Genomic DNA, 11,401 nt, shown 5'->3' with positions numbered 1-11,401 from the left:
ACAGAAATATTCTATAAGAAATGTACATTCAAGATACACTTTAAGGAGCTTACTGCTTTAACAGTTCCGGAGCGTTTAGCGATGGGATTCCAGTATCAGATCCGGTTCCCACTTCCCAACACTACACACATTGAGGATTGTAAACTGTCAAATATCGTTTCAAAACAACGTGTGTCGCGTGCTGCTAGTAATTGCCGGGTTAGTTCATATTTTACCCGATAAATATTGCTTCCAAACTCCATTGAACCATGAAACGCCTAACAGAAGAGCAAACGAAGGTTTTGTTTGAAAAACTTTCCAAGTAGTAAGTAGTATCTAGTGGAAAGATCGGTTCGTAGAAACTCAGGCATTGGAACACATGTTTATACTTCCAGCATTGGCACGAACGTAAAGTTGCTGATTGACCGATCGGATGGGACCTACTGTTTCCGTGAGAATAAATCCCGAGTGTACTATATGCCAGAAAAAATCCTAAAGCTGGCGCAAACAGTCCCAAGAGAAAACTTGGTTTCGGTCGGTACATGCTTCGGAAAGTTCACGAAAGGCAACAAGTTTATCCTACACATTACGGCGCTCGTGTACCTGGCACCATACGCACCGTACAAACTCTGGCTAAAGACATCTGCCGAGCAACAGTTCCTGTACGGTAATCATGTGGCGAAATCGGGCCTCGGTCGTATCACGGAAAACACACCCGTCTACCAGGGCGTGATAGTGATGTCCATGAACGATGTTCCGCTTGGCTTCGGTGTGACGGCGAAATCTACAAACGACTGCAAGGTGGCCGATCCGCTGGTAACGGTCTGTTTTCATCAGGCAGACATAGGTGAATACATTCGTTCGGAGGATACGTTAATTTGAGATGGTTGAATGAAAATATATTTTTAAACTGCTACCTAGCTTGTGTGTTTCATTTATTTACGTTATGTGCATCGGCAAGGTCTACGAAACGTGGTAATGCAGTCGGCCCACGATAAATGTCAGTTTGACAGAACGGATTGTTTTGGTTGAATTTTCGATATTTTTTTATATGAACAAAACAAATTCTGTAGGGGGGGACCTCCTAGAGCCGGTTAATCAGGTATTACTGCGGACCAGCGTAAAGTAACATTCAGTTGGGTAAACAGTGTACCGTGTATTTTCGAACGTATCGACGAACAATTCACGTTAAGCAGTCGTTCACAAACTCGTTCTTGTATTTTACAAGTCATTCAATTCGTTACTGTGGTGAAGTATTTGTTTTGTGTCAATTCATTCCTCTTGGACCGTTTCAAAGTCCAAACGCATCCCTTTGTTTGTGTTCGGTAGCGGAGTTTTACCACGAGCTTCGTTGAGTCGCGATTACGCGGGGCGCTGGAAATTGTCCGGTGTAAAAGTGGAACGGCCATCTAGTCTTGCGTAGAGGTCGTTGCTCTACGTACGTAAACATCGAGCCAAGTGAGCGGTTGCGTGAAATCGAGTGAAAGAAATCAAGCTTTATTGGCAAGGCGTAGTGTTTCGGAGCAATGAATCGTGAAAGTATCTACTTCCTTCCGGAGGGAAGCACGGAGAGCACCTTTTGCTACGATGAGGATCGTCCCCGGCTGCCCCTGCCAAAGCTAGACCACACCCTGAAGCGATACCTGGAGTCGTTGAAACCGTTCGGGTCGGCGGAAGAGTTGGAAAACTCCAAAAAGATCATCGAGACGTTCCGTAAAGGTGTCGGGGCGAAGCTCCAGGCGATTCTCGAGGCGAAGGCCGCGAAGGAAAAAAATTGGGTAAGTGTGTATTATCATCCCCACGGGTCGCGGTCAGGGTCCACTGGTTTAGTGCTATCTCTTCCAGCGAGGCGTGTGTAATATTTTTTGGCATATTTAATCAAGCAAAGATAATGATAAAACACGGTTTAGTTGTGTGTGCGCCACTGTCCCCGCGGCGGGTAAAGTTCAGTCGGTATCACCGGATACCGCCTCCATCTTTCCCGTCACCGCGTGCCGATGGCCATCCGTATGGGCGAGCAAGCGATCAATCCAAAAGGCGGCAGCGTGTCGGCCTTGCTGCATGAGGTTGTTTCGATGATTTTGCAGCTGAAGCCTGAGGGTAGGCGATGGCAGGAACCGTGGTCCATACAGCATGCTGCGTAATATTTCTCTTCGCAGGTCCAAGGGAATCTCGTACGGGATACCGCTGTCTGCACCGGCCGAATTGGTGAGGTTGTCGATGCCATTCGACCCCTCCTTGTCCTGCAGCATCGTTTTGAAGGCGTCCTTCAGGGCGGCCTGTACTTGCACTTGAAGATTCACGTCAAACTGGTCGAGAAACTGCGCGATGTTACTTTGCGATGGGAGAGACTTCTCCAATGTACGCCGGCAATCTTCCGGCAGGCCGTCGTTATTCGGTGCGGTGACATCGTATCTGGCCAGACAGTACACAATGATATCCTCCGGACCATGGTCGGCGGAAGCGAACCCGACCAATAGCGTCACAACCAGAGACACGAATATCGTTTCTTTCGTCATGTGCACGTTTGAACTAAATGGGTCAACTAAAAATGAAAACAAACTTCTCCACCATTAGTTCGACATCGAGCAACCCTGCTCGGTAGTGCTTTTGGGACCATGTCCTGCTGATAAGATGTTAGATAACAATCAACACCTGTCGTATGATATGAATTCCGCTAGAGATGGTTCGTGTTTTGCACTGTTTGTCTCTTTGACTGCGGAAAAACCAACATATGATGCTTGTTCTTGTCAGGTGGGAAAACAAAGCAGCAACGTTTGTTGTGTTCCAGGATGATTCACTTCCGGAAATGACGGTCCAAAAGATACTGATGGTGACAAGTAAATTTATTTAATGGAACTGTTTGCTCTGCAAGATAGGAATCCCAGTTTTTAGTATAAAAAGCGTCTTAGTTGGCTGTGAAAGAACAGTGAAGATCCACACGAAGTGAATAGAACAATGAAAGGACTAGCGATCGTCGTACTTGCCCTGGTGGCTGTTGGAGTGTCGGCGCGCCCCCCGAATGCGGAGGTGCTCGAAAAAATTCAATCGCAGCTAGCGATGCTGCCGGCAGATATCCGTGAGGAACTGGAAACCGCCATCCGCAACCGTGAAAAGCCCTCGCCGGCGTTCTTCGAGAAGGTGCGTCAGCAGTTGCTCACCCAGGTGCAGGAGAACCAGCGCTTCCGGGAGTTCGTGGAGCAGAAGTACAATCAATTCCTTGGCCTCCTCACGCCGGAGCTACGCGACGAGGTGGACAGTATGGTGCGAGAGTGGATTGTAAATGGTGGTGAGCCGCAAGCCACCGAGGAGCTGGAGGAAAAAATGAAGCAACACTTCGAGCAGCTGAAGCAGGCTCACTATGAGTCGTTCCTGTCTAAACTGAGCCCGGGACTGCGCGAGCAGGTCCAGGCTGCCCTAAGCCAGGCACAGCACGGTCGTCCACATTTCGATCGTGAGCTGGTCGATTCTATCCGTCAACACTTCCAGCGTGTTCCTCAGCCGCTGTAAGATTGGAGTCTTAATCAGCCAGTGACATTAAAATCGTGAAAGATTAGCAAAATAAAAATCAAGTTAATAATAATTTGAAACGACGTAAAAATTCAGTGAAAGAACTTAATGAAGCATATGGGAGCGCCAAAAAAAAGGTGCAAATCCACGTTTTTATACATTGAACAAAATTGGGTACTTTGTTTAAAACAAAATCATACTATTCCGGAGTACAATTTTATTCAACATGATTTTGATCATCATTGAAGAATTTCATCGGCATTGTTTGTTAAAGATTCATATTTAAGAAATTTCATTTCATTTTATATACCGCGCTGCTTCAACATGATGACTATAATATGGGATTTTTAAAGGTGTTAATCATACACTTCAATGTGTCATCTATCGTAACGAATTGAAATAGAATGCAACATTCTTATCATTTCAGGTGGATAAATGGTGGGAAGACTATGCGTACTGCACCTTGCGGATGCCACTGATTCCATACTGCGTGATGGTGCAACCGCTGCTATTGAACACCGTTGGACTCGAGACGGTTCCGGAAAACTTCCTCAAGGGTCCCGCCACTTGCATGCATCACAACATGGTATTTTGGAAGTTGTTGCGCACGGAACGTCTGCGCCCTATCGCCAGCGTGGACAAAAAGACCGTTTTCTCGGCCGAACAGTACCGCCGGCTGTACAATACCGTGCGCACACCCGGCCTCGAGATGGACAAGGTGGAGTGTCACTTTCGGACGGAGCGGGAAGGCCCGTGTCCGTCGCACATTATCGTGCTGTACGGTGGCCGTATCTTCAAAGTGCCCGGATTGGACGGCAACGGTGATCCGCTAAGCCCGCAGGATTTTCTTTTCAGCCTGCAGCAAATTCAGCTGAAAGTGGAAGGAGAAAGTGTGCAGCATGCGGGATTACCGGTTCTGACGAACGACGATCGGACCACGTGGGCAAAGAACCGACAGCACCTGGTGGAACTTTCGTCCCGCAACCGGGAGTTGCTGTTGGAGGTGGAAAGTGCCGTCGCGTTGATGATCTTGGACACACATAGCCCGCAAGATTTGTCCGACTTGGCCCAGCTGGCACTAACCGGTGACGTCCGTTCGAAATGGGCGGACAAAAGCTGCGGTACGATCGCGTTCCAAAACGGTCAAATGGGTTGCTATGGTGAGCACTGTTGCTACGATGGGTCGATTTCGATTTCCATCAGCCTGTACGTGATGATGAGCATCGCGGAGGAAGGTGTACCGGATTGGAGCGTACCAGCCAAGAATCTTCATTTCCCGGAGGAACTGGTGTTCGATTTGGATGATACTCTGCGCGAAGAAATTGTTCGAATGGAGAAAGTTTCCGACGAAATGGTAATTATTTTGTAGTCTGGAGGAATCAACTGGTTGATCATTTGAATTTTCTTCTTTTGCAGAAAAATAGCGTCATAGTTTCGATGGATCAGTTCCAAGATTACGGGAAAGCGTTTATGAAACAGCACAAAATCCACCCGGATGCATACGTGCAAACTGCACTGCTGCTTACCTACTACCGGCTGCATGGGACGTTTGCCCCGACGTACGAAACGGCCATGATGCGGCAGTACTACAAGGGACGCACCGAAACGTGTCGCTCCTGTAGCATCGAGACTGTCAATTTTATCGAAGCGATGCAAGATTCCAACCAAAGTTCAGCGAGCAAAGCGAAACTATTCAAGCTGGCTGCTAATCGCCAGATGGAACTGATGAACGAGGCACGCCGAGGAAACGGAATCGATCGTCATCTGTTTGGGCTCTGGTGCGTAGCATTCGACAACGGGATACCCACGCCGGAACTGTACGACGATCCGCTATACAGCAAGAGTGGTGGCGGAGGAAACTTTATACTGTCGACCAGTACGCTCGGTTACACGATCAATTGTGGATTCGTGGCCCCGATGTGCATGGACGGATACGGTTGTTTCTACACCATGCTCGAGGACAGCATTTGGGCCATTTTTTCGGCCTATCGTGAAAGCACCGTCACCAGCGGTCACAAATTTCAGCAAACATTCCACCAGGTCATGCTGGACCTGAAAAGTCTGCTGGAGCAGAGCGAGGGACACAACAAGCTTTAAGAAATTGTATTCTTTTATTTCTAAAAACGATTCTTTGGGTTGGGGTTGGACAGTCAGCACAAAACGACGACCAAGGTAGAGGGCTAATTACGTTTTAATAATCGGAACAAATTTTACTAAAGGCTATTGTAAACGAATAAAACAAAATGTTTATTTTTTATGCTTTATGCACTTGTTATATATAAAAAAATACCTATCGTTTATACGTCTTTTAGTTTTGTACTTCGTTTGAAACGTATATCACACGGGGTGCGTCTGGGTTATGAAAAACGTGTTTAAATTTATCGTTTTACAGCAGGTGTTTAAAAGTGTGGCATCAGTGTGAATCTAAAATCATATATAGATGATTTCTAAAAAGCTTATGAGTTTTTAACATTTACCTGGCTAAAAGATATAAATACATCAATGAAATTGTATTTGTATTTGTATTTATATGTAAGGGCTATTTGATATGGAGCAAAGCTGAAGCAAAGTTTTGAAAAATGAGATTACATTATTGAACAATAATTTTCTTGTGTGATAACATTCCTCATGGAAACATTGTGTGGTGTGGTGCGTGAAAAAAACAGTTTTATCAACATTTAACACCATTTTTAATAAGTTGCTTTGCAGATAAAATCTAAAGCGTATTAATTTATTATAAATCGTTTTTTTTCTTTTAACATTTATGAAATTATATTATTCTGCTATCCTAGTACTATTCTGAATTGTTATATGATTTCTGATCAACAAAAATTAAATTTTTACTATCTTCCTATGACAGATTGTCAATAAACTTTTTTTTTGGTTTTTTCGTTATAGGCCTGCCGTCGAATAATTAGGAGTATGCTGTACATCCAAGAGGTAAATTTACATTTTGTTAATATTATTTGCAATTTTGCTCGAATGGTACGCGTCGACAAGGAACTCCGATCTTGGAACTCATGGATGCACATCGTTTAACTCATTCAATTTCGATTGAACTGCTTTTGAATGTATTTGCTATGCGTTACAAAACACATAAAGAGGAGCACTACAGGCACGATAGATTACTAATGGTGTTTATTTTTACTCATCCATCTAATTTTTGCATGACATTTGAACCCATTAGAAGATAAAATTCATGCCAGCAAAATTAATTAATTAATTTTTGATTATCGCTTTCACGGTGGGATTAGTAACTTGTTTGCGTACGGTTCGTTTTTATACACGTTTTACGAATGGTTCAACGATATTTAATATGAATCTGCTGTGATGTCCCGATACGAAGCAATCGTTAACATTCAGGCCACCAAGATGATGCCGAATGTAATTAACGAGAGCATATCACCAATCAACTGCCAGCCAAAATGTCCTGGTTGAAGCCATGCGGTTAATTAGTGGGGATTGTGGTTAGTGATTTGACACCATAAATGCACACGGTAGGTGTCTTTTAAATTGAGGTAAAATGTTCGGTACTGTTTTGTGTCTGTGTGTCATTCTCCGTATACAACTTGGCCTTATTAAAAACGTTTTTGGAGATTAATTCAATTGGTCTTTCTCGGTTGGTAGCGCTACAAGTACAGTTTAGCTATCACCGATGGATCCAAAGTTCACCGCACTAATTTAAGAAGAAATCGCAAACTGTGTCCTTGTGCAGCTGATGCCTTAGTGACAGAATGGCCACACATTGTCATGCGACATGCATTGAATTCGGACTTGTTCTCATAAAGTAATCGATCGGTGACATAACAATGGTCTTCAGGGAAGGTACCTTTGGCGGGGATGCACGTGATCCTTCAGTCGGATGATTCACCACGAGCTGCACGGTACAGTTTGTAGATAAGACATTATGCTAATTGCGTTTAGCGACAGGAAGAAGATGATTCAATTAAGACACCGTGTTCGATTGGCGCCCGATATTTGGCCATGGGAAGATAAGAAACCTGGATGGGTATAAAAGACATCTGGCTAGACCAGTCCAGAAGTTAGTCAGAGACTACATTCGTAGGACATTCAAGATGAAGGCACATACGGTTCTGCTTCTCCTCGTCGCCAGCAGCTGCTGCTTGGCCTCACCGGTTCCACGATCGGTGCAGACACGTCGTGAAATCCCGGAGGAGACCCTCGATCTGATCTACGACTCGTTCGTGACCGTCTTCCGTACCGTGCAGGCAACTTATCCGCCCGAGCTGCTGCAACAGATCGCCAAGGAACTGCTGGCTACTGGTGGACATTTTGATTTCACCGGGGAGCTGAGCGAGCAGTTGAACGAAAAGACTGTCGAACTGCGTGCGAATCTGAAGTATGCGCTGGAGGACATTGCATTGTCCGCCGCCGGGCTTGATCCGTCCGACGAGGTGATCGTTGGTAAGGTTCACGACTATCTGGACTACGCTGTCGATGTGCTGATCAACGCGGTCCCGATGGATGTTGTCGAGGCCCTGGTGGTGGAGGTGCTGGCGAAGGAGGGCTCGTTCGATTTTACCCCCGAGCTGGAGGCAGCACTGGCGGGGGCACTGGCCGACGCTAAGGTGCAGCTGCGTCAGATCGTTGACTACGAGTTCGAATTGTTCGAGGACCTGATCGAGTTGGATGATGAGATGCGGGCTTTGATCGACCAGATCATCGACTACATGGCTGACGAAACCTACCAGGCGATTCCATGGAAGCTGCTGGAAGACATCGTGTACGAGGTGATCGAGAACGAGGGCACGATCGACCTGTCCGATGCTCTGAACGAGCGCATCGAGGAGACGCTCGAGTCCCTGCGACAGAGGCTGCGCGAAGTGTTGGAAACACTGGAATCCTTCTTCCCCGCGTCGCTGAAATCCTTGTTCTAAGCTTTTGGGCGATTTGCTTGAGAGGCAGTCAGGGTGTTTGATAAGATTTTTTTCGGATTGAAATAAACACACAACCTAATGAAACTAAATGTTATTTTATTGTTTCTTCACCAACTGGGGGAACAGTTTCTTGAGTGCCTGCTCAATGTTGATGTCTTCGTTCATCTTTGGATGGTCGTCTGCCTCCTTCGCGTCGGATGTTTCTGTCGATGCGGCCGTGGAGGGTTCCATAGATCCGGCGAGTTTCCGGAACAGTTCCACATCGCCCGTCGACGACAGAAGCAACGCGAGAATGTTCACGTAGTCCTGGTTGATTTCGTTCTCAATATTAGCCGTTACGTTAACGTTTACGTTGACGAAGTCACCGAAGGTGTTACCCGTAATGGTAATGGGATCACCGGACGCCATCACCAACGTTACGGAAGAAATAATGGTCAAAGCGAGAACTATTGCGCAACGATTCATCTTGCTGTAATGTGTACACTCACGTCGCTAGCGGTCCTTTTTATATGATGGACTCTTGACAAGTGAACCGGGGGCTCTAAGCAGATCGAATGGTTACCATCGAGTGGTGACAGCATAATCTCGGCAGACATATCTATCATATCAGCATCCGGTCAATAGCATCTCGCCTCGCAAGCATACACACGCATATCAGAGAAGCAAACGAGCTTCATTTCGCTATCTTTGCTTTCCGCTGGACAAAGAAGCATATTGTGTTGCACTGCTATAAGGAGATAACTGTTTGCATTCGAATAAACAATAACATCTTAGGCAGGCGCTGCTAGACTATTGTTTGCACGTTATCAGAGCGAAGGTGAAACGTGATGCTAACAGATACAATTATGCAACACGAGAGCTTTGCGCATTGCTGTTTGTTCAGCTTCGCCAATCAAGGATAATTATTTTCATCGCAAGATAACGAGATGGTGAGGGCTATTTTTAGCGTGAAAGGGAGGTTATTTTCCATAGCCATCACTACAGGCATTAAATTGTTTTCAAATAAGATCATGAAGAAGATCCGGTTAAAATCTTCCAATTTGAAGAAACCGTAGAGATCTTTGACTACCCGTGATCAGTACTTAATTGAAATTGATTGCTAATCACTAAAATAAATGTATATTATAAATATAATTAAAATTTGTCTCATAAAGTTTCATTCAAAAAATTTAAAACATTTAATCTTCTGTACAAGGTGCGTGACACATTTTTCCGATAAATTTAAGAAAATTATTTTTCATGTTGTATGGATCGAAATATGTAAAGGTTATTATTTTACGTATCCGAAAAAAATAACCAGAGATAAGTAAACGTATCAATGTTGACCTAAGAGAGCATTCTTTCGGTTACCGTCCTTTTATCTCGTGCAGGATAGTTAAGAATAAAGGATATTGTAAGATCGATAAATGAACAGAAATGAAGGTTTTTTTTAATGAATAGCACAAGTCTAAACGTGCCTAGCAAGGATGTGCTTCTAAAACTAGTCATTAAATCTCATTAGGGTATCGTCAAACTTTGGTAAAAAATTGATAACATCGATCGGGTATCTTTAGACGTCGTCAAAAAAGTTGTCAGACCAAAGGCCAGTTTGTTTTGGATTTGTATACGATATCTACATTTCTACAGCAGTGACCATAGTTTAAGGGCGGACACTCGACATGTTCAAGTTTGGCCTATCTATTTAAATACCATGTGTACTTTGCGTGTGATCTTTGCGATACTTTCACCGACTATACAAACTCCTATACACTAGCTCTGGCGCGAAATAAAATATCGGTCACGTTTTCTACTTCCTGCTTAGTTTTTTTCTGATTCTTAAAACAATAACCATTCCATTTACCTGAACGTTGTAACCCAAAAATGAGAAATAATTTGTTAAATTTCACTACACAAATTCGTTACGCACCGTGTATAATCATTTTGATTAAACTATTTTCCGCAATTGAACTCGCCCCATTGGTAACAATTTAATTGAATACATATTCTCAGTATTGTAATTTTTAATTTGTACCTTTTTCGTAATAAATCAATTTTATATCAGTTGGATGGATTTCAGTTTTTATTAAGTTAGTTTCGCTCCGATGTTTATAGTTTTTCATTACTACCCCGCATTGCACTACAACACAATTGAAACATGATTCATGCTAATATTTTCCATGAATATTTATACAGTTTACAGTATTAAAATTCATCAAATTACGATTCAATTGAACTATTTATTTCCACCGAGGAAATAAAAAGGAACGGCGCCATTATTTCGGTTCTTTGAATTCAGCCAATCGGTTTCCGGGTAGATGTTTTTGTGATCATCTACAAACTTGTGAAACGAAATACATTTTAGAACAATTTTCCGGGAGGTCTGTAGGGTATGGTATACAAAGCCCAGAAAGGGATTCCTGTTGTTTATAACTTTTTTGGAGGTAGTTGTGCGAGCTCTAGCAATTTCATAATCGGCATTGATCGCACACTTTTATCGGTGGAAAGCGAGTGAAAAAAGACAAAATCCTCAACGGAAACAATAATGACAGCAACAATTTATGCATTGAGTGTTTATTTTCTTATTTTTCGCTGTTTGACATTTTGCTTTGCGCGATATGCGCGTGTCCGGAGATTCGACAAATCATGCCATTCGGTCAATGAGTCAGCGGCGCTGGCAAACGGACACGGAAAACCGAAAAACAAATCTGAAGTTGTGCAGTTCGGATAACCGTGGCAGATAACACTGTAGTGAAAAACAAAAAAAAAAAAAAAAAACAATCCAACCAAAAGGGGTCCGATTGCGCGTGTATGCAACCGGTTTTCCGGAATCCGACCAACACCGGTTCCGTACCTGCCCGTCGGAAGTGGTTAACATATCAGTAGAATTGAACAAAAAGGACACATCATACAACCTCACATACACACACAGAAACACGCACTCATGCAATCACGCATCGGAGGTACGACTTTTCCGGACATAAAAGACGCAAATTAATTTCCTCCTACATAAACCATCATTTTCCACCAGTTTCCCA

At 43.9% G+C, this 11,401-nt stretch overlaps 2 protein-coding genes across 2 annotated transcripts; both read left to right on the top strand.

The window, feature by feature from the left end:
• The first annotated feature begins 156 nt into the window (after window positions 1-156).
• Window positions 157-900, top strand: LOC131258537 (60S ribosome subunit biogenesis protein NIP7 homolog). The gene is made up of 2 exons (XM_058259872.1): window positions 157-304; window positions 375-900. Exons 1-2 carry the CDS (start codon window positions 249-251, stop codon window positions 859-861), a joined length of 543 nt encoding a protein of 180 aa, XP_058115855.1. The 5' UTR covers window positions 157-248; the 3' UTR covers window positions 862-900.
• A 203-nt stretch (window positions 901-1,103) lies between these two features.
• On the top strand, window positions 1,104-5,766 carry LOC131272181 (peroxisomal carnitine O-octanoyltransferase). The gene is made up of 3 exons (XM_058273835.1): window positions 1,104-1,757; window positions 3,917-4,843; window positions 4,906-5,766. Exons 1-3 carry the CDS (start codon window positions 1,506-1,508, stop codon window positions 5,584-5,586), a joined length of 1,860 nt encoding a protein of 619 aa, XP_058129818.1. The 5' UTR covers window positions 1,104-1,505; the 3' UTR covers window positions 5,587-5,766.
• Window positions 5,767-11,401: the final 5,635 nt, after the last annotated feature.

This window comes from Anopheles coustani, chromosome 3, assembly GCF_943734705.1.
Source record: "Anopheles coustani chromosome 3, idAnoCousDA_361_x.2, whole genome shotgun sequence".
NCBI classification, from domain to species: domain Eukaryota; kingdom Metazoa; phylum Arthropoda; class Insecta; order Diptera; family Culicidae; genus Anopheles; species Anopheles coustani.
The sequence above is the reverse complement of the archived record's forward strand: the minus strand, read 5'-3'. Positions and strand labels throughout refer to the sequence as shown.